The sequence below is a fragment of the Schistocerca piceifrons genome, chromosome 4 (genome assembly GCF_021461385.2).
Source record: "Schistocerca piceifrons isolate TAMUIC-IGC-003096 chromosome 4, iqSchPice1.1, whole genome shotgun sequence".
NCBI classification, from domain to species: domain Eukaryota; kingdom Metazoa; phylum Arthropoda; class Insecta; order Orthoptera; family Acrididae; genus Schistocerca; species Schistocerca piceifrons.
Window position 1 is genome coordinate 558,279,724 of NC_060141.1, and position 22,368 is coordinate 558,302,091.

The 22,368-nt window shown below is 40.3% G+C and overlaps 1 protein-coding gene across 3 annotated transcripts in view; it reads left to right on the plus strand.

Moving 5' to 3' along the window:
* The window catches only part of LOC124796455 (adhesion G protein-coupled receptor A3), a 197,044-nt gene extending 187,435 nt beyond the window's left edge, over positions 1–9,609 (plus strand). For all 3 annotated transcript variants that reach the window (XM_047260676.1, XM_047260677.1, XM_047260678.1), the window contains 2 exons: positions 937–1,324; positions 7,905–9,609. In XM_047260676.1, coding sequence (XP_047116632.1) covers positions 937–1,324; positions 7,905–8,626 — 1,110 coding nt within the window. In that variant the 3' untranslated portion in view covers positions 8,627–9,609. The remainder of the gene's footprint in view (positions 1–936; positions 1,325–7,904) is intronic.
* Positions 9,610–22,368: the final 12,759 nt, after the last annotated feature.

A 22,368-nucleotide genomic window follows, 5' to 3' on the forward strand; every position in this document is an offset into this window, starting at 1 on the left:
GTGTTGTGTCCAATATTCAATCTGAAGTCCGAAGATGACAAATAATTTCATTAATAGTGTAATTCATTATTGTTCATACTGAAGGCTCCCATAAAATCATATGTCAACAGCAAAGGAAATAAAATGTTTCTTTAAGCTGTGTGCAGTGTCACAATATTATTGAATGTGAGTAAGGATTCTGTGTGCTTCTGCCATGCTTGCATTCAATGTAGCTGTTCAGTCTAGTAATCAGAGAATTTTACAAGGTCTGAAAATAATTGTTGTTATTGTAGAATTTGTGTCATCTTTGATTGCAAGGTTTTTTATGTTTGCAAAGGAATTACAGACATTGGCTGCAAGCAGGCGTTGATTTAAATCAATGAGGAAAGTTGAAAATTTATACTGGACTGGGATTCAAACCCAGGTCTCCCGCTCTCTAAGTAAATGGTCCAAGTGCTAAGCCATTTGGACACAGTGGTCATCACAACTGCACGGACTATCGTAGCACACCTCCCGTCAGACCCAAATCCTCAACTTATCCACACATTATGAATGTAGTGCCCCATGCCCATTATCCTCATTATTCGCTGCATTTGACCAATTCCCATGACAGTTTGAGCCCGGTGCGCATCCACACTGAAGAGATCATTGGCCGAAAGAACAGACACACACTAGTTTCAGTCAGTAATGATCACCTTCAAATCAGCCTCTGTTAATAAACTAATCAAAACTAGTAATGAAACTCTTTGATCATAGACTTATACAAATTCTAAACTTTCAACTATATGGATCACTGTTATCTCTATTGTGGACATGTCACTCACCATCACAAGTGTGTTCTTCCTTGTCAAATAACAGTTAAGCCTTTTCACAACTTACATTCTCCTTTCACTTTTTATTTTGAGGGGAAAAAATCTTTGTTCTATTTTTAATGCATCTTTTTCATTCCAATTACAGGCAAGTGTCAATGTCGTCTTATTGCCGAGGCAGCCTGCCCAATATGTTATAGCAGCCGGAGCAGCAAGTGATCCTCCAGGTGGCATTAATGAAAATGCTGAGATGTTCTACAATCCACGTCAGAGCACTGTAGCGAGAAAGTTTTTTCGGAAACAGCGCCGCCATGCTGCAGGATTGGCAGCCCGCAGGTCTGCAGGTGCCGGGGTGGCCAGTGATACTGATACAAGGGCTGAGAGTGCTGTTTTCCTATCATCTGACATGGAGAATGCAAGTAGCAATGTTGCAGCCAGTCTGCCACGCATTGACTACTCATGGCCAACTGCTCATTCTAAACGACAACGTACCACAGCCACCAATGGTGCTCTTAGTGCAAGCAGTGATGAGTATGGTTAGTTCTTTGTTTTTTACTTTTAATATTAATAATTTAAGGAGTAAAGGTAACAACTCCCTGGATAGTTGAAGTAGTGGATCATCATTAACAACATAAATAAGATGAAGGAGAGGAGGTGAAGAGCTGGAGGGAGGGATGGGGAATGGTGGCTGACAGCTGCAAAAGGGAGGCAACAGGTGCACTGGCACGTTATAGCTGCAACACATCTAAGAAATTAGCTATGTATCTCATTCTATGAAAGTGCAGAAAATGTTGTGGCATTAAGTAATGTAATGTTCAAAGAAAAGGTGTTTTTCTCAAAGTACAGCAGCTGGAGCTCACCACATGCATCTTGCCAAACTCATGTCTGGCCCATCATACATTCTTCCTTGAACTCTTAAGTAATCATACCGGGGTCTTTCCAACACTTTCACAAAATGTAATACATAGATAATTCCTTAGATCTAAAGGAAAACAGTGTTATCATGTGAATGTAGTCAGCTGAAAACTTTGTATTTTCTTTGAAATTAAACAGGAACTGAATACAACGTAACACACATACATTCACAGAAGCGCAACTCCCATACACATGGCCACTTTCTACACACGTTGGGGCCCAACTGTTGAGACATAGCATCTAAAGAGGGTGGTTATGTTTGTGTGAGTTGTACCTGTGTGAACATGTGTGTGTGTTTTCTACTCCAGAAGAATGGTTTTGCCCAGAAGCCTGTTTTTTCAGTCTCTTTCATTGCGCCTGCCAGTGACTCAGTGACTCAAATAGTGGATAGAACACCTAAAAACACAGCATCGTTATTCAGGGGAAGAAAGGACGAAGTGGTTGGGCAAGGATGATGGACAGGGGAGGGGGTGAGGAATTTCCTGTTAGATAGCTACTTCAGTGGTGGAGGCCTTGTCAGTAGCTATGTTGTTGCTGTCCTAACCATCAACTTTATGTTTTAAGTTGCAGAGCTCACCATGTGCTTGGACAGTGCTACATTATGATGTTGTTCTCACTGTGTTAATAGTGTGCTTATACTAACATCAGTGTAAACCTAAACACAAGTCCTTCCTATAAATTGTCAATAAGTATTACTTTTGTAAATCAGTTGACATGTTTCACTTGATAGTGAGATATTTTGAACCTGCTTCATGAAATACAAGTATGCTTATAACTAAGAAATAATATATGCTGAAGAGCAATTGTAGAGTAAAAACTGGTTAATAGAAGACCAAAAACTGGTTTATACAAGACCTGAAGTTGTTCATTAATAAGTTATTTCACATCTTCTGTCAACTGCAAGAGAAACTGACACAGAAAATATAACAGCAAATAGATTAAGAAAAAATTCCATCTACACCCAAAGTCACAGGCATAAATAATTTCCAAGTTACTTTATTATTTTTTTCTTATCTTTGCTCATCTCATATGACAACAAATTGGAATACCCCCCCTATCTCTCTCTCTCTCTCTCTCTCTCTCTCTCTCTCTCTCTCTCTCTCTCTCTCTCTCTCTAGGTTAGTGCTCATGCACACGTGCTGTGCACTGTCTGCACAGATGTCACGTCCACAGATATTTGTGCAGATAGATCACTGCATGTGGTCCGGCCTTTAAGAATGAACATAGGCTATTACCTTCCAATAATAGTTCTTCTTGTGTTCTACCTGTTAGCAATCATTTAAATTCTGCAGTGAGGGTTAAGGCTTTAAATTGTGGTTTTAATAAGCGTATGAGTAAATTATGTTGCCACCAGTGGCAGTGCATGCTGCTGTTGCAGTGTTGTACAACTCCCCATAATTTTACACTTCATGTGTGCCCTTTTTTAATATTTATTTGGTTTAGAGAAGCCAGTATATAACATGAGATATTTTACAATCAACTGTTCATAGCAGCAGGTAGCATGCTCACCAGTGACATCACAGGGTGTTGCAGTCGGCATGCAAACTCGCCGACTACAAACAGTTCCAAATGCCCCGTTAGGAGGACACGGAGGGCACACTTCCCAGCTTTCTCTCTTCCTGCAACATTAATTCATTATCCCAGTTGCTAGGGTACACGATCCACAATATTACCAGTATTGATATTTCAATAGCAATCATAATACCTTTGATTCCTTCACAAATCTGTTGTGATGGTAGAAATGAAGAGCGAACATTCTCTTATCAGCATAACGATTTTTCATTTTTTCTGTCGTAAACAGAGCTTAGGTTTTCAGCTAAAATTGTGACATTTGAGAATGTTGCGATTATTGGTGTTTCTGCATTCATAAAGTTTGTGTATTGCCCCATGAACCATAGACCTTGCCATTGGTGGGGAATTTGCGTGCCTCAACGATACAGATAGCCGTACCGTACGTGCAATCACAACGGAGGGGTATCTGTTGAGAGGCCAGACAAACGTGTGGTTCCTGAAGAGGGGCAGCAGCCTTTTCAGTAGTTGCAGGGGCAACAGCCTGGATGATTGACTGATCTGGCCTTGTAACACTAACCAAAACAGCGTTGCTGTGCTGGTACTGTGAGCGGCTGAAAGCAAGGGGAAACTGCAGCCGTAATTTTTCCCGGGGGCATGCAGCTTTACTGTATGGTTAAATGATGATGGCGTCCTCTTGGGTAAAATATTCTGGAGCTAAAATAGTCCCCCATTCGGATCTCCGGGCGGGGACTACTCAAGAGGACGTCATTATCAGGAAAAAGAAAACTGGCGTTCTATGGATCGGAGCGTGGAATGTCAGATCCCTTAATCGGGCTGGTAGGTTAGAAAATTAAAAAGGGAAATGGATAGGTTAAAGTTAGATGTAGTGGGAATTACCAAAGTTCGGAGGCAGGGGGAACGAGACTTTTCGCCAGGTGAATACAGGCTTATAAATACAAAATCAAATAGGGGTAATGCAGGAGTAGGTTTAATAATGAATAAAAAAATAGGAGTGCGGGTTAGCTACTACAAACAGCATAGTGAACGCATTATTGTGGTCAAGATTGACATGAAGCCCACGCCTGCTACAGTAGTACAAGTTTATATGCCAACTAGCTCTGCAGATGATGAAGAAATTGATGAAATGTATGATGAGATAAAAGAAATTATTCAGGTAGTGAAGGGAGACGAAAATTTAATAGTCATGGGTGACTGGAATTCGAGAGTAGGAAAAGGGAGAGAAGGAAACATAGTAGGTGAATATGGATTGGGGCTAAGAAATGAAAGAGGAAGCCACATGGTAGAGTTTTGCACAGAGCATAACTTAATCATAGCTAATACTTGGTTCAAGAATCATGAAAGAAGGTTGTATACATGGAAGAATCCTGGAGATACTAGAAGCTATCAGATAGATTGTATAATGATAAGACAGAGATTTAGGAACCAGGTTTTAAATTGTAAGACATTTCCAGGGGCAGATGTTGACTCTGACCACAATCTATTGGTTATGAACTGTAGATTAAAACTGAAGAAACTGAAAAAAGATGGGAATTTAAGGAGATGGGACCTGGATAAACTGACTAAACCAGAGGTTGTACAGAGTTTCAGGGAGAGCATAAGGGAACAATTGACAGGAATGGGGGAAAGAAGTACAGTAGAAGAAGAATGGGTAACTCTGAGGGATGAAGTAGTGAAGGCAGCAGAGGATCAAGTAGGTAAAAAGACGAGGGCTAGTAGAAATCCTTGGGTAACAGAAGAAATATTGAATTTAATTGATGAAAGGAGAAAATATAAAAATGCAGTAAATGAAGCAGGCAAAAAGGAATACAAACGTCTCAAAAATGAGATCGACAGGAAGTGCAAAATGGCTAAGCAGCGATGGCTAGAGGACAAATGTAAGGATGTAGAGGCTTATCTCAGTAGGGGCAAGATAGATACTGCCTACAGGAAAATTAGAGAGACCTTTGGAGAAAAGATAACCACTTGTATGAAGATCAAGAGCTCAGATGGAAACCCAATTCTAAGCAAAGAAGGGAAAGCAGAAAGGTATATAGAGGGTCTATACAAGGGCGGCGTACTCGAGGACAATATTATGGAAATGGAAGAGGATGTAGATGAAGATGAAATGAGAGATACGATACTGCATGAAGAGTTTGACAGAGCACTGAAAGACCTGAGTCGAAACAAGGCCCCGGGAGTAGATAACATTCCATTAGAACTACTGACGGCCTTGGGAGAGCCAGTCCTGACAAAACTCTACCATCTGGTGAGCAAGATGTATGAGGCAGGTGAAATATCCTCAGACTTCAAGAAGAATATAATAATTCCAATCCCAAAGAAAGCAGGTGTTGCCAGATGTGAAAATTACCGAGCTATGAGTTTAATAAGTCACAGCTGCAAAATACCAACATGAATTCTTTACAGATGAATGGAAAAACTGGTAGAAGCCGACCTTGGGAAGATCAGTTTGGATTCCGTAGAAATACTGGAACACGTGAGGCAATACTGACCTTACGACTTATCTTAGAAGAAAGATTAAGGAAAGGCAAACCTACGTTTCTAGCATTTGTAGACTTAGAGAAGTCTTTCGACAATGTTGACTGGAATACTCTCTTTCAAATTCTAAAGGTGGCAGGGGTAAAATACAGTGCCGTAAAGTTATTTACAATTTTTACAGAAAGCAGATGGCAGTTATAAGAGTCGAGGGGCATGAAAGGGAAGCATTGTTTGGGAAGGGAGTGAGACAGGGTTGTAGCCTCTCCCCGATGTTATTCAATCTGTATATTGAGCAAGCAGTGAAGGAAACAAAAGAAAAATTTGGAGTAGGTATTAAAGTCCATGGAGAAGAAATAAAAACTTTGAGGTTCACCGATGACATTGAAATTCTATCAGAGACAGCAAAGGACTTGGAAGAACAGTTGAACGGAATGGACATTGTCTTGAAAGGAGTATATAAGATGAACATCAACAAAAGCAAAACGAGGATAATGGAATGTAGTCGAATTAAGTTGGGTGATGCTGAGGGAATTAGATTAGGAAATGAGGCACTTAAAGTAGTAAAGGAGTTTTGCTATTTGGGGAGCAATATAGCTGATGATGGTCGAAGTAGAGAAGATATAAAATGTAGACTGGCAATGGCAAGGAAAGCGTTTCTGGAGAAGAGAAATTTGTTAACATGTAGTATAGATTTAAGTGTCAGGAAGTCTTTACTGAAAGCCTTTTTATGGAGTGTAGCCGTGTATGGAAGTGAAACATGGATGATAAATAGTTTAGGCAGGAAGAGAATATAAGCTTTTGAAATGTGGTGCTGCAGAAGGATGCTGAAAATTAGATGGGTAGATCATGTAACTAATGAGGAGGTATTGAATAGAATTGGGGAGAAGCGGAGTTTGTGGCACAACTTGACAAAAAGAAGGGACCAGCTTCACACACCCGTCCACATCAAATCCACCAACAAGCAACAGTACCTCCATTATGACAGCTGCCACCCATTCCATATCAAACAGCCCCTTCCCTACAGCTTAGGTCTTCGTGGCAAATGAATTTGCTCCAGTCCTGAATCCCTGAACCATCACACCAATAACCTGAAGACAACTTTTGCATCCCGCAACTACCCTCCTGACCTGGTATAGAAGCAAATAACCAGAGCCGCTTCCTCATCCCCGCAAACCCAGAACCTCCCACAGAAGAACCCCAAAAGTGCCCCACTTGTGACAGGATACTTTCCGGGACTGGATCAGACTCTGAATGTGGCTCTCCTCAAATCCTGCCCTGAAATTAGATCCATCCTTCATGAAATCCTCCCCATGCCACCAAGAGTGTATTTCCGCCGTCCACCTAACCTTTGTAACCTCTTGGTTCATCCCTACCCCAGTCCTGTAACCCGGAAGGTGTATACGATTAAAGGCAGAGCCACGTGTGAAAGCACCCACGTGATTTACCAACTGGCATGCCTACACTGTGAAGCTTTCTATGTGGGAATGACCAGCAACAAACTGTCCATTGGCTTGAATGGACACAGGCAGACAGTGTTTATTGGTAATGAGGATCACCCTATGGCTAAACATGCCTTGGTGCACGGCCAGCACATCTTGGCACAGTGTTACACCGTCCGGGTTATCTGGATACTTCCCACTAACACCAACCTATCCGAACTCCGGAGATGGGAACTTGCCCTTCAATATATCCTCTCTTCCCATTATCCACCAGGCCTCAATCTCCACTAATTTCAAGTTGCCGCCACTCATACCTTACCTGTCATTCAACAACATCTTTGCCTCTGCACTTCTGCCTCGACTGACATCTCTGCCCAAACTCTTTGCCTTTAAATATGTCTGCTTGTGTCTGTATATGTGTGGATGCATATGTGTGTGTGTGTGTGTGTGTGTGTGTGTGTGTGTGTGTGTGTGTGTGAGTGTATACCCGTCCTTTTTTCCCCCTAAGGTAAGTCTTTCCACTCCCGGGATTGGAATGACTCCTTACCCTCTCCCTTAAAACCCACATCCTCTCGTCTTTCCCTCTCCTTCCCTCTTTCCTGACCAAGGAAACTGTTGGTTGCGAAAGCTTGAAATTTTGTGTGTGTGTTTGCATGTCTTTTTATTGTGTCTATCTATCTTAGATTGTCTCTGTAAAAGTAATCTTGATTTTTCCAAAGCATTCCAGAAGAAACTTATACATTTTCTATTATAGGAGTGGGTGACCGCCTGGGACCTCCACTTGAGAGACTAGTGATAGGTGCAGAAGAAGCAGCCATGCAAGGACAAGTTGATGACGCTGGACCAAGTGAAGCTACCTGCTCCCAAACTCGAGCGGGTATTTGTCCAGTGCCAGAAGTGGAGGAGCCAACAGCATCTTCAGCTGCTGATCTCAGTGAATCAGTAGATGATGATATGCATAGACATTGTAAATCACCAGGCAGTACTCAGGATAACGCTTCTGTGTCTGGTGGTGAATCGCTTATATGTGGAACTGGCAGTGGACCGCTTGGTGCAGCATTTGACACTGATGATTGCAGGACTGATGGTGAACGCTCAAGTTGGAGGGAAGAAGAATCAGAGCTGGGCTCTGAAACAGTGCCCGAGAGTAGCACACATCTCACAGACAGTATGGATTCAGTTTCAGTGTCTGTTTCCGCATCTGTCTCTGACATTCTACGTTTGACTGTTTCTGTTCCTACTGAGACTGAATTTGAGCCCAGCAGTTATATTTCTCATGGGAAGGAACAACATTGTAGGCATTTCAGTGATGACAGTACAGTAAGAGATTCATTAGCCAGTGTACCTATTGTAACAAATGGAGACAGAGACTCCTTAATGGGAATAGCAGCTGGACTGGAGACTTTGTGTTGCAATGGTGATGAGAGTACAGATTTTGATGATCAACTTGTAAATAAAAAAGAGACTAGTGTGTAAGGATGAAAGCACCTGTAGAGACCCTTGATGGCCTTAACTGAATATCTTCACATTAGTGTACCATTGGTATGTAGGGCAAACATTGCAAATTAGGTGTCCTTAAATAAAAATAGTAGACAGTCAAACAAAACTTCTTGCATGTAAACACACACTGTCATTTACAAAGTTACAGAAGTCTTCTGACAAATATTTGTTTTCCAAATTAAAATAATTTTAAAGAAATAGTGCCGTCATGCATATATAATCTTGAGCTGCTTATGATATAGTATGGCTCTTAATATCTGACAAAAATGCACAGTTTATCAAATGTTCCAGAGAGCTTTGTGGCTAGTTCCTAGCTCATAGAGATGACAGTCACTCATTCACTGATATGAAAGTGTGCATCTACTAATTATGCCAAGAGATTGAAACTGCAGTCAAAATTTAAATGAAATAGTACAAAATATTTACAATTTATTTGTGTCATTTTTTTAACATACAAAAATGCCCACACATATGTAGAAAGCATGTCAACAGTCTTTTAACATTTTACATATAAAATTTCAGCACAATGAAATACGTACCTGAAGGCTCATACAGAGCCTGTGTGTCACCTGCCCTGCAATTATCGATACTGTTGCAAGTGTGTGTGTGAGTGTATCAGTTTTTTCTGTATTGAAGTAAGTGTGGCATGTCTTGCCTTTGTTATTCTGATGTTTATATAATTTTGATAGATGATGAAGCTGTCATTTATATGAAATACATCGTATGAACTGAATTGTACAGAGTAAGTTATGCACAATCATGTACAAAATATCGCTGACTGAAAATATTACTTATGGTGTAATACTGTAATTTATTCTGTTATTAGAAATGAGTTTGTAATGTAAAATTTTTTACTTTGCCAGAGAGATTTTTTGATAAACAGCTGTGATGAGTGGCATAAAATGTTATCATAATGTCTTTAATTTTGTGGAAATGATGATTTATGGTGTAAATCCAAACCCATTAATTTTCATTATGCTCCTGAGATTCCTTGGTCACTCATCAACTCTTACAAATATTTTGCTACTGGTAGCAATACATTCTTAAGGGGTTTCTGAAGGAACGAGAACACTTTTGCAATGAAAATTAATTGCTGTTCTGAAGGCTATTGCCAAACATCTATATTACTTACTGTACTTAACAAAAGACATGACACTGCATAAAAGGTTTATTTTATGTGCAGATACTACTGTCAGTCACACACACCATGACAACACTCGAACCTAAAATCTCAGCATACATATTATCAGAAAATCATGTGAAATATGCAGGAAAACACCAGGAATTTTTATTCACATTTTATAATTATGACTGACTCACAGGATTTTTTGTAGCATGTTTTTTCTCATTTGCAATTTAAATAATCATACAATGAGAAACAGTTTTTTCTACATTGCGATGGTTCAGTGGTAGGTATGGTAGACAATATTGTCTATTGAGGAGGAAGTTTGGCATCTTGAATGTGCCAAAAATTTCTCAAGAATGAAGTTCTTTGACTGGAGACACTCGCCAAACCATTAGCCATTTGCAGTTGTCAAAATCCCATGATATGACACAGCACAGAACTTTGACATAAGGAACACTTTCAGCTCAATTTTCTGGTGCTTATGCGCACTGTGATTGTCTTTGGTGTGGTGGTTCAGCTGTTGTAGATGGATAACTTTTGTGGGTCAGTTAAATTAGTGACAAATGCCATATTTCATGTTACTGAGCTTTTTGCATTATTTGTTTATAAGCCTAAAAAAATTATTCACTACCAGCTAATTAGTATGGGCATTGCCCTCAAAAACCTAAGAAATAATTATCAATTTTATAGAAAATTCTTTGCAATAGTCGAAAAGCATTACATCCTGTACTGCCAAAAAGCTACTAGACAGATAACATTCATTACTGACAACTATTTCCAATCATCTGGTTGACATATTATGAAATAAGTATTGCTTAAAAAGTTCCTTGATGTAAACTGTGTGGTGAGAAGGTAAGTTTTTATCACATTGAACGTTGTGGGTCTTTGATGGTAAAATGTTCTGAGATGTTAGGTGATTGTCATATCCTCTTTAGACTTCACTGCTCAACATTTTGATTCCTTTGAAGATGGATTGACACATCTAGCATTGAAACATTTGTATTACTGCAGACATCAGTTACGTGAGCTCACATTGGATATGGCAGACAAATTAAGTGAGGACAGTTCAGAGACCAACATGGTGTACAGATAATGTCTGTCTATATTTGTTGACACGCAGACAAATAGATGCTATTTGGTACTAAATATTGGTAAGCTGAAAGTTCAATCATGTTTAATGCACTGGAAACTTACTTCCTGTTCAAATAACTTTCCTTTCAATCAGTGATTATATTGATAAGAATATATAAATCATATGATGATGAAAGTGACTAAAACTAATGGTTAATCAAGAATATTATTTATATAGTGTCTATATTATTATGTCACCATCCTCCTTGTAAAAATCTTTAAAACTATATGTCAAGTTGCAGTTTCTTGTGCCACAAAATGCTTTGTCATGTGTGTATTTCATACAAGTATCCATAGGGCACAGCGCAGTGGACATTTTTTTGAAAAATCACAAAATGGTACATTTGTTATTTCTGGGGTCCTGCAGATCAGCTCTTCTCTGAACGATGTGTCGCATTAACAGTAACAATACTAAAATAATGTATACTAATTACATGAAAGGCAAATTACCACAAATTGAAAATAAGTCAGAGAAACAGTTGATGAGTTTTTGTAATTGGACAACTGAAGGCAGCAACTGGATGGTCAGCAAAATAAATAAACAGAAGAGTGAAAATAAAATGGCCTGGAGTGCTTTTGCTAAACTATTAAGAGTTTTCAAAATAAAGATTTCTGCATGTCTGAAAAGGAAGTTTCAAATAATTGAAAATCCAAGATGGAATAACAAGACTGAGATTGGATAAATTGCTACTCACCACATAGAGGAGGCTCTGAGCAGCAGACACATTTGAAATAGGTCCTCTCATCTCTTCTGTACACAAACCTGCAGTTTCCTTTTTGAGGGAGAAAACTACACGTGCAAACATAACAAAAATTATTTGTTGTTGTTGTTGTTGTGGTCTTCAGTCCTGAGACTGGTTTGATGCAGCTCTCCATGTTACTCTATCCTGTGCAAGCTTCTTCATCTCCCAGTACCTACTGCAGCCTACATCCTTCTGAATCTGCATAGTGTATTCATCTCTTGGTCTCCCTCTCTGATTTTTACCCTCCATGCTGCCCTCCAATATTTATGTAAACAAATGCACTTGAAAATAAGAAAAAAGCCTCAAAACATGTGCTAGGTGTGAAAAATTATGTAACTACTGTAGTTTTTCATTATTTAAGACTAAAAGAAATACTGAAAAACTCTTCCCTGTAAAAAGATTAAAAAAAAAAAATTCCCTTAACAGGTCATCTTTAAAAGCAAATTGTTATATTCACTTGATCTCTCATGATTGGCATTTCCTCTTGCTTCCTCACTCACTGATTTGTGACATCTATCGGCAAGATAAATATAACATTAAATTATAGTGACACATAATCCGTGTATGATACTAACAGTGGCCAGTTACTTCCCTTACTTAAATTTTGTTTACAGGTTGAATTCTTCCTACAATGTTCTGCTTCCTTGCGTATTGTTGTGCCACATCACAGGAATCAAGTATTAATTACTTTGTGCTCAGTTTAACTGGTTTGTCTTTCAAGACAGATGAACCTTGCACCAGTACCTCATTGGCAACAGCTTCCCTCTCAGCTGAAACAATATTTTCAAGTTCCAATGTGCATTGTTGAAGATCATTTTTAGCATTATGCAGTCCCTTACCCCTAGCAAATGTTACATTGCAAATATCATCAATTTTATGTATCTCCTCATCTTCAAGGTTTCTCCTGATTATTAGTATTAAAGGACTTTTCTCCTTTCTTCTCTTGACTCCTGCATCCTCACAAAGTGGTACCATCACCAGTGGCAACAAATCTGCATCCTTTAGAAGTAATAATGTGACTGCAGCTACACTCTACAGGACACAATCATTGGTATACGCACTTCTCCATACATGCTCATCCAGGACCACACTTCATCCTGGCACCACTACCAGTTTACAGCATCCATCTGCATGTAAATCAGTATCATCCATATTGCTATTCGTACATTTATTTATCTCAGTACAGCACACATTTACTTTGTCGAACACTACAACCAATTCAAACTCTGAATTCCCACAAGATATTTGAAGTTCTAATCCTACATTAGTTTCCTTAACTTCTGCAACTTTGCTACCTTCTGCAGCTGTTGAACTCCCAATATTAACTTCTTTCCCCTACCTGCTTTCAGACCTGTATTATCCGTATTTAATTTCTCCATCTTACGCTTGGAGTAATTTACCCATTGCTCAACAGTCTGCTCTGCATGTCTAGCTGATCACTTTTCATTTCTCTTTTGTCTCCTCTCTGTAAAACTGTCAACAAAAATAACTGGGTCAATGGTAGTTGAATCTATTGCAGCAGCAGGTGAACCCTTGCCCCCTCTTACAGCCATCAACTGCTTATGCATGATATGCACTTAGCTGCTAAAACTTGCAATGTTTCGTCAAGGGTAACTCCTGTGTTTTTGACTCCAACATAGCGGAATCTCTACCCAATACACAAAAAAGCAAACAACCGGAGAACAAAATAGGATGGTGAGGAGGGCAATTAAACCTAACTCTATGATAAAGCTTCTTGTCACAACTCAACTTCGTCACCTGTGTGGCTACTCATACCTAACACTTTATATACTTCCCAACAAAAAGCCAAATCCTTGCTCACAATCAGCTACGTTGTCTGTCTTACCCAGGTGCAAACTAACTTACATTGTTACACATCCTCGAAACACAATCTGAGTTCACTTGTCATAGCCTTTATTTGAAAACATCTGATAGAAAATCAGCTGAGTTGCCATAATATTTGCAGGGGGCAAAAAAAAAAAAAAAAACCCCACGCCTAACAGTGTTCATTCAGAAGACAATGTCCTCGACGCAGCTGTGGGGGAGGCAGATACCACCATGCCTGTTGCCTAATGCAAGACGCTGCAGCACTTCCGACGCCAAGCCTTCTGACATGTCAGTGTTTCTATCACCAAATGTAGAGGTTAGAGGTGAATGGCCTCTATCGTGTATGGAAGAATGATTCTTCTTTAGCTCACAGTGGCATTTAGGACTCCACCCTGGGCTTGGTGATGGGTAGGAACCAGGAGACTGCCAAAAGTCCAGTCATAAAACCAGTACTTACAAAGACATGTTTATTCCAAGTGAAAGATACAACTGTGATTGTTGTGGCACAACGTCGAATCCCAATGTGGAGAACTGATGCCCAGGTAGGCTGTTAGTAACACGTTTTTTGGTGAAAACATGGAAGCTCCTCTCCTCCTTGTCTGGAGCTTAATTACACAAACACAAGAAATATTTCTCAATCAAGTTTTTGTCTTGAAGTGGGTGAGATCTGGTAAGTCTGGTGGACTATTAGTTATGGAAGACTGAATGATGAAACAGCCAAGGGTGTAACACATGTTGTCCAGTGACTGTGTCCATGGAGTGGGTTTCTGTACCAATCCTGAGGATGATACGGGTGGACCCACAAGGGCTGGGGTCAGCCGAAGAGGAAACATCTGGAGCAAATTTGCAAGGATAACAAAAGTATTAATACAAACACTGCACCTGGAGGGCTAATAGTGCTGCAAGAGGATGTGGGAAGTATGCGTAGAATGCCCGGATGGTAGAGAGTGTACTGGATAGAATGCAGTAAACGAATGGCATCCAGAAGGCAGATGACTTACACAGTGGGGTTGCATTCCAAACACTGAGCACAGGCATTGACAAAGCTGCACACATACATGTTGCAGCCAGCCAGCCAGCTGGCTGGGCACTAGCTGACATCTCACAGGCCACCCGGCCCTCTTACAGAGGAGTAGGGATGTGTCATTTCCTTGCACTGATGCAGCACTGACATACAAGTAGAAAATAAAATATTAATTTTTACAGGTGCATCTTCCTGGGCCTCCACTAGCCTGCTGCCCCGCCTCAACCCTCCACTGCCTGCCATTTTGACATTGTAGCCACTCCATCACCCTTTGAGTTAGCTATAACATGTTAGCTAATGAGGCTTGTGTGCTGTCTATACATGTCTTCAGAACAGACTGCAATCTTCTCTGCAGTTGACATAATCATCTTGAGAGATTCAGCAACTGTTTAGTGTTGTACTCTGATATGTGGTTCTGAGTAGACATGACGGGTTGCTGACACAACTAATTACATCTGAAGATGATCCAGAGTGATCAAACCCATAATCTAATTAAAAATGTGCAACTGAGATGAAACAATAAATGAGAATTATATTATGACTGCGATCTTCTTGTGTGTAGGCTTTGTTGTTAAATTTTGTGGGTAGATTTCAATTTTAACTCCTTCGTACATGGACAGGGCTAGTCGAGCACAGCCTCAGAAGGCAAGGAAAATTACTAGGCAAGGGCATTCAGTAGACCTAGAGGATCTCATGCTGAAACTTCTCGAGAAGAGATGTCAGCAGCAGATTCGTTGCCTGAAGCCCAGAAACAATACCCGCAAGTCAACAGAGTGGAACTAGAAAGGTTTGCGAAACAGAATCGTCGGAAGCACAGAGCAGTTCTAACTCTGGAAACATGAATGCATTCCATTGTGGGTAAAGCAGATGCAAGAACAAGTGGAGGTAGACCAAGAAGAAGCCATGGAACAAAACTAGGAAGAAAGTAAACAATTTAGGAGGGATATGGCAGTATTACAGGGAGAATTAGATGAACAGCTGACTCAAATATGTTTTGCATGCCAGATTTGAACAGTTTTGCCAATTCTCCAACATCCAGGTTAGTGCTCATGCACACGTGCTATGCACTGTCTGCACAGATGTGACACCCACAGATATTTGTGCAGATAGATTACTGAGTGTGGTCCGGCCTTTAAGAATGAACATATTACTTTCCAATAATAGTTCTTCTTGTGTTCTACCTGTAAGCAATCGTAAAATCTGCAGCGAGGGTTAAGGTTTCAAATTGTGGTTTTAATAAGTGTATGAGTAAACTATGTTGCCACTAGTGGCAATGCATGCTGCTGTTGTAGTGTTGACAACACTGTGTTGTACAACTCCCCATAATTTTACACTTCATGTGTGCCCTTTTTTAATATTATTTTTTGTGTAGAGAAGCCAGTATATAGCGTGAGATATTTTACAATCAACTACCTTTGGTCATTCATTGTTTTAATGCCTTGTAATGGAACCGAACACAATGCTACGCTTGAAGCAAATTCAAGGGGTTTCACTCCTGTGCCAACTCCCTGTTGGACAGTACGGTCCATTGTACTTCAAGCAAGGGCACATCAAGGCCTGTTCATAGCAGCAGGTAGCAAGCTCACTAGTGACATCACAGGGTGTTGCAGTCGGGACGCAAACTCTCCGACTACAAACAGTTCCAAATGCACCGTTAGGACGACACGGAGGGCACATCTCCCAGCTTTCTCTCTTCCTGCAACATTAATTCATTATCCCAGCTGCTAGGGTACACGATGCACAATATTACCAGTATTGATATTTCAATAGCAATCATAATACCTTTGATTCCTTCACAAATCTGTTGTGATGGTAGAAATGCAGAGCAAAAATTCCCTTTTCAGCATAACGATTTTTACATTTTTTCAGTCGTAAACAGAGCTTAGGTTTTCACCTAAAATTGTGACATTTGAGAATGATGCGATTATTGGTGTTACTGCATTCATAAAGTTTATGTTTATCATGCATATGTATATTTTAGTTCTAAAAACCTTGGGCATACATTTGGTGGTGTTTCAAGGCAATTGAGGCTTTTAGTTCTCAGTACCAGTTTTCTGTGTGTTGCTATATATGAAACACTCTGGAGTCTGGACTGTAATAACCAGCTTGTCTCATAGTGTCCAGATTGTTGAGGACAAGTGACAATTAATAGCGTAAATAATTTACAAGGTACAGACTTTTATCACCTTTCCAATGAGGAGACGCTTACCGTAAAGGGACTAGGACAATTATTAGAATTTTTAAATATTCGCAAAATGTTATTACTGTAAATGAGGGTAAAGTTATGGTTCTTCAATTTATGACGAAATAAATCTCGGATGAACAGCCTGGTTTGAGTGTGCATAGGACACAATATTTCGGCAATCGGACACGTTTCCATCATCAGATGCGCTGATGTAGTGACCGGTGGTGGGCCGGTGCCAGGTATATATAGAACAATCCCCCTCCCGCTCCTCCACATGCGCTTCCTATGAGTCGGTGCGGTCCGCGCCCCGCGCGCGGTCCAGGTACAGCGTCCGTTCTCCCGCCGTCTGGGCGTTGCGTCCTAGGTCTTCTCGTTCAGAAGGATCTTCCGGTACCGCTGTCGTTATTCTTCCCTCCTCCCCCGAAGTCGGTATACTCTGGGAAATATTCTTTTTCTTCTTAATCCGGGTGTCCCGGGTTCCCACGCCTTGCTAAGGATGTAACTGCTGTCACGATTTAGTTGTGGCTCCCTTACTCTGATCTCTATGGCTTCTTTGACGACACAGTCCCAGTATTTGGAAGTCTGTGTCAGGACTTTGGTTTGGTCATAAACCATGCTATGGAGTTCCAACACGCAATACTCAGCGATTGCCGACTTACTGGGCTGTTTAAGTTTAGTGTGCCGTTGATGTTCTCGGCATCGGTCCTCAATGGTACGAATGGTCTGCCCAATGTATACACTACCACATTGGCAAGGTATCTGATAAACCCCTGATTTACGTAGACCAAGGCTGTCCTTGACACTACCAAGAAGGCTCTTGGTTTTACTTGGAGGACGGAAGATGGTGTTCACTTGGTGTTTGTGTAAAATGCGTAAAATGAGTCCAAATTTTTCGGACAAGTCCCCACAAAACGGAATAATAGCCAAGGCCGCCGCCTCCTGAGGTTCATCCTCAGTTTCCGCCGGTGTTGCAGGTGTGGGATGCAGAGCATTCCGAATTTGCCCTTCCTTGTAACCATGCCTCCGAAACACGGTCTTCAGATGGTCCAGTTCTTGTTGGAGACTGTCCCTATCGGAGATGGTGTGAGCTCAGTGTACAAGAGTTTTGAGCACGCCATTCTTTTGTGCCGGGTGGTGGCAGCTATCCGCATGTAGGTACAAATCGGTGTGCATCTTCTTCCTATACACACTGTGCCCCAAAGTGCCGTCAGCAACGTGGTCGATTGCCCAAATATTGTGTCCTATGCACACTCACATCAGGCTGTTCACCCGCGATTCATTTCGTCGAGGGTAAAGTTGATCTTCGACGTTAAGATCGATCACTTGTGATTTTTCTCTATATTGAGTTTATTATCTTTGATAAATTTTAGTATTTTCGTAGACGGCAGCACTGACTCTCAGTTAAAATAGTAAACACAGTTTTATGAATGAAGAAATTCCGCTGCAACAATGCATTTTATACTTAACGATCATCTGAATTAAAGGTGTGATTTTCAATTCTTTTCAATCAGACGGAATCGAACAACAGCATAGAGAGTCGTGTTCTCGTCAAGACGCAAAAGAAGAATGAATACGTAAGTAAATTGTGTTACGATCCTAGCCTGAATTTGTTGTTCTTCAAATAATAGCTCTTAAGGTAGTTATTTATTAGAATAAGAAAATCTGTATCCTTGTAAAGTCGATCATGACGTCTAATTTACAAGGAGAAAGCTGGATAAGCGGGAAAAAGAAATTATTCTCCCAAGTATCTCTTACTGGCATTCAAGGCTGTCCAAGCTGGTACAATGAGTATTGGCGAGGATCAGTGGAATATGTGGTGCCATACACAATACTGAATGACAGAATCCACAACAGGCATCTTCTTAGGTGTGGCCGCCGAACTGCACTTAGTGCCGAGGACGAAAAGAATTTAGTAGAAAGTATCATGCTCAGTGGAGTACTGAGATTTCGGGACTAGTGTAGCAGGGGATACAACCCGTCGGCTTTGGACAATGACGTCACAAGTGGCCAATCGAGAAGTGATTCTTCTAAGTGTTGTAGCTCCCTTCAGTGGCTGATAAGTGTTTTTTGGCTTTAAAAAAAAAAAATCTCACGAGATAGAATAAACAGATCCACTTTATTAAGCAATCAGTAAAAAAACGAAACTAAAACATAACAGCAAAAGCGAAAATGGTAAACTGCTCTCTGGCGACTTGTGACGTCATTGTCCAAAGCCGACGGGTTGTATCCCCTGCTGCACTAGACCCTAGATTTCCACTACATGCTAGAGATGTTACAGGAAGTGGTGAGTCACGAATGGACATTCTGTGTGTTCACAAATTTTTAGACTCAGATAAATCTGAGAGTGAAAAATTAATAACATCTGGTATATGAAAGTTATGCTTATGAACAAGTTAATACATCTACAGCCCAACAGCAGTAATAATACAGTAATAATAATAATAAGATGCATAACTTATCTGACAAAAAAAGATTTCTTTTTGTTTAATTTTGTTGTTTTGTACATAATTAAGTATGGTTTAGAGCAATAACGAAATAACTCGTAAGCTTTCGCAATTCTCGATTTCGCATTTTTGTATAAGTGGGAGTTTTCGTGCTTTTTTCGGACAAATGTACAAAATAACTAACAGATGTACTAGTTCACGAATTTACTTCCTGTCTGAAAATCAATTATTCTTACGCTCTCTCACACAACAACTGGCGCTAACTGTACACTTCCTTATTAAATGTTCGCTTGAAGACATGCTTATTCGATTTTGTCACTCTCACAACCAACGGATCTGTTTTTGGAGACCCTGGTTCCTTTCCAGCTAACTTTTCCTGGTAATCTACTTTTCTGTTCTCAGAATGAGAGTTTCACTCTGCAGTCCATTTAGCTCTAACATGAAATTTCATTACAGAACAAAGCTGTCCAATAATCGAACCTGCAGCTTTATTTTTCTTTTAGATTCAACATAGTTCATTTTTACACTGCACACGAAAGACAATTTCCACACGGTAATCAGCCGACTCCAAACATGAAGTGCCATATGTGGAAACAGTTACACTGAAGTAGTAATGTCTACCAACATGGTCACTCGACTAGAATACAAAGGAGGCAGTTAGGTCCATAAGGGCCTAAAGTACACAGCTGTCGATCCCTCATTTAAGTGAATATCACAGAAACAAGTGATATAGCTTTTCGTGGAATTTCATATATACAATGTGGGCCTGCGGCACAGCTAAACCTGACTGACCATAAAATCAACACACTTCAGAAGCATGAATAAATACTACAGTCTTACAGTCTTACAATAGATGGTGATGTGTTTTAGACCCATACGATTCTCGGTTGGTAGGACATGTTCTGAGGCATGAAGGGATCACCAATTTAGTATTGGAGGGCAATGTGGAGGGTAAAAATCGTAGAGGGAGACCAAGGGATGAATACACTAAACAGATTCAGAAGGATGTAGGTTGCAGTAGGTACTGGGAGATGAAGAAGCTTGCACAGGATAGAGTAGCATGGAGAGCTGCATCAAACCAGTCTCAGGACTGAAGACCACAACAACAAACATGCACTGGGCCATCTTACCACTAAATATGAGGGGATTGTAAAGGGGAATTTCCATTGCAAGAAACTATTTGTCGCGCAAATTAGTCCACGACTGTATAATAAAATTCATAACTAGATATGCTACAACTCATTCAGAAACCCACAAAATATGTTTACTGTCAGTACAACTTCAACATTTACTGACGACCGATCTAATTTTATTACGGTATATTAGTGAGTGAATTAGCATATCTGAGGAGTGTGCTATCATCTACGAGGATTTATCCCGAGCGAGTAGAGATAAACGTCTGCCGCACTGTGCTAGTACCTGGTGGCACTTACGTGACCTTCTAGTTGAGTGGCAAGGGCCTGTGAACCGTGCATGTTGTTTATCATATCTGTATGTACTCGTATATGGCCCTTAAGGCAATTACATCACGCGAGTTGTGCATGCATAGAAGCTCCGTAAAACGTGCACAACTGAAAGTGTGCTCACGATCATGATACAAAGTTTCACGTAGTCTAGAGGAGCAGTAGTGTGGTAGATTTAACTGGTGTATCTTTCAGAATGCAGCATCTATGTTACATTTAACAGTACCCAAAGAAAAATAAGCAATAAATCCGCAAGGTGTCGAAAGTTAGGGCGTTCACTTGCTCTTGTGCTGTTACACAGTAGCCACTGCTAGTTACGGATATTGTTCAGAACTATCTGAATCGTGAGGGCAGTCGCGAGAAGCGTCTCAAAGACAATAGACCTGGAAGTATTGGATGTAAAGTTTCCTCTGATATCACAAGGAGCTTTCGGTCAGATTGCTTGAGAATGTGAAGTAATCAAGATGCGCTATCACTAGAAAAGAAACGAGAGACTACTTTGAAAACCTTCAAGAATCTATTGATGGAGTGCACCCAGAAAACGCAATAAATGTTGACAAAACTAACTTTTCTAGTGATCCTGGGTCCCCAAAAATCTTGGTTAAACATGGTGTAAAACATCTGGAAAGGATCGTAGACACCTCAAGAATTAGCAAGAGTGTAATGATGGCTGCAGCTACTGATGGAACTCCTCTCACGCCTTCTATGGCTCATAAAGCTTAACACTTATACTCTAGTTGGTGTGATGGAGGGATTCAAGGTTCAGCATTCAGTAGAAATTCAAGTGGCTGGTTCGACATGATAATGTTCAGTGATTGGTTCAACAAGATGGAGAGAAAGGATGGGCATAAGATCATCATTGGAGATATCAGGCAATGTGTCCGAGGTAATCCATTCCTGTGAAGAAAACAACGCAGTTTTGTGCCACTTTTGCCAAATACAACACACATTTGCTAACCCCTTGAAGTGGCATTATTTCGCCCTTTGGAGGATGCATGGCGGTAAGTTTTGAACACTTACAAAATGAAGAACAGAAGAAGACTGCCAAAGACTGAGTTCCCTCACATGCTGAAGTCGGCCTTTGATGAAGTTGGTACCAGAACTCAAGAAGATATGAATTTGGATTTTGTGGATCAGTTTAGTTCCCTTCAGTCCAGACAAAATTCCTGATTTTGAGGAAAAGGACAGCTCTGCAGACGTTTCCTGCTTAGGAATACTTACCCAAAAAAACACATCCACAAGCAAAACAAAAAACGGGGAAAAAGGTTAAAAGTTTTTTCAGGGAAAGGTGTCTCAGCTTAGGAGAAGATGGAAGAATTGATAGTCTTCTCTGCCTGGAACCTGGTGAAGATCATGAGTCTTCAGAAACAACAGATGCTGGAAGCAAAAGTAGAGATTCCAGTGATGTGGAAGGAAACCAAGAACCACAGAACAAAAATATGTACGACGTTGACAACTTGGTTTTGGTCATGTTAAAAAAGAAAAAAAGGAGACCGAAATAAATCTTGCATCGCCAAAATAATTCCAATGACAGGAGATTAAATCACCATGAGTTTTCTGAGGAAGAAGGGCACTCCCAAGGGAACATATTTTGTCTATTCCACCTCAGTTGATGAAGTAATTGTCAACCAAAGTAATATTGTGAAAGGAGTGGAAGCTAGCAACAAAACACGAAGATTTGAACTCATTTCTAGGATTAATTTTAAAAATTTGAATGAGAGGAACTTTGTGTTCATTTCATTTCCATTAACAGTGATTATTTGTTTGTATACAGT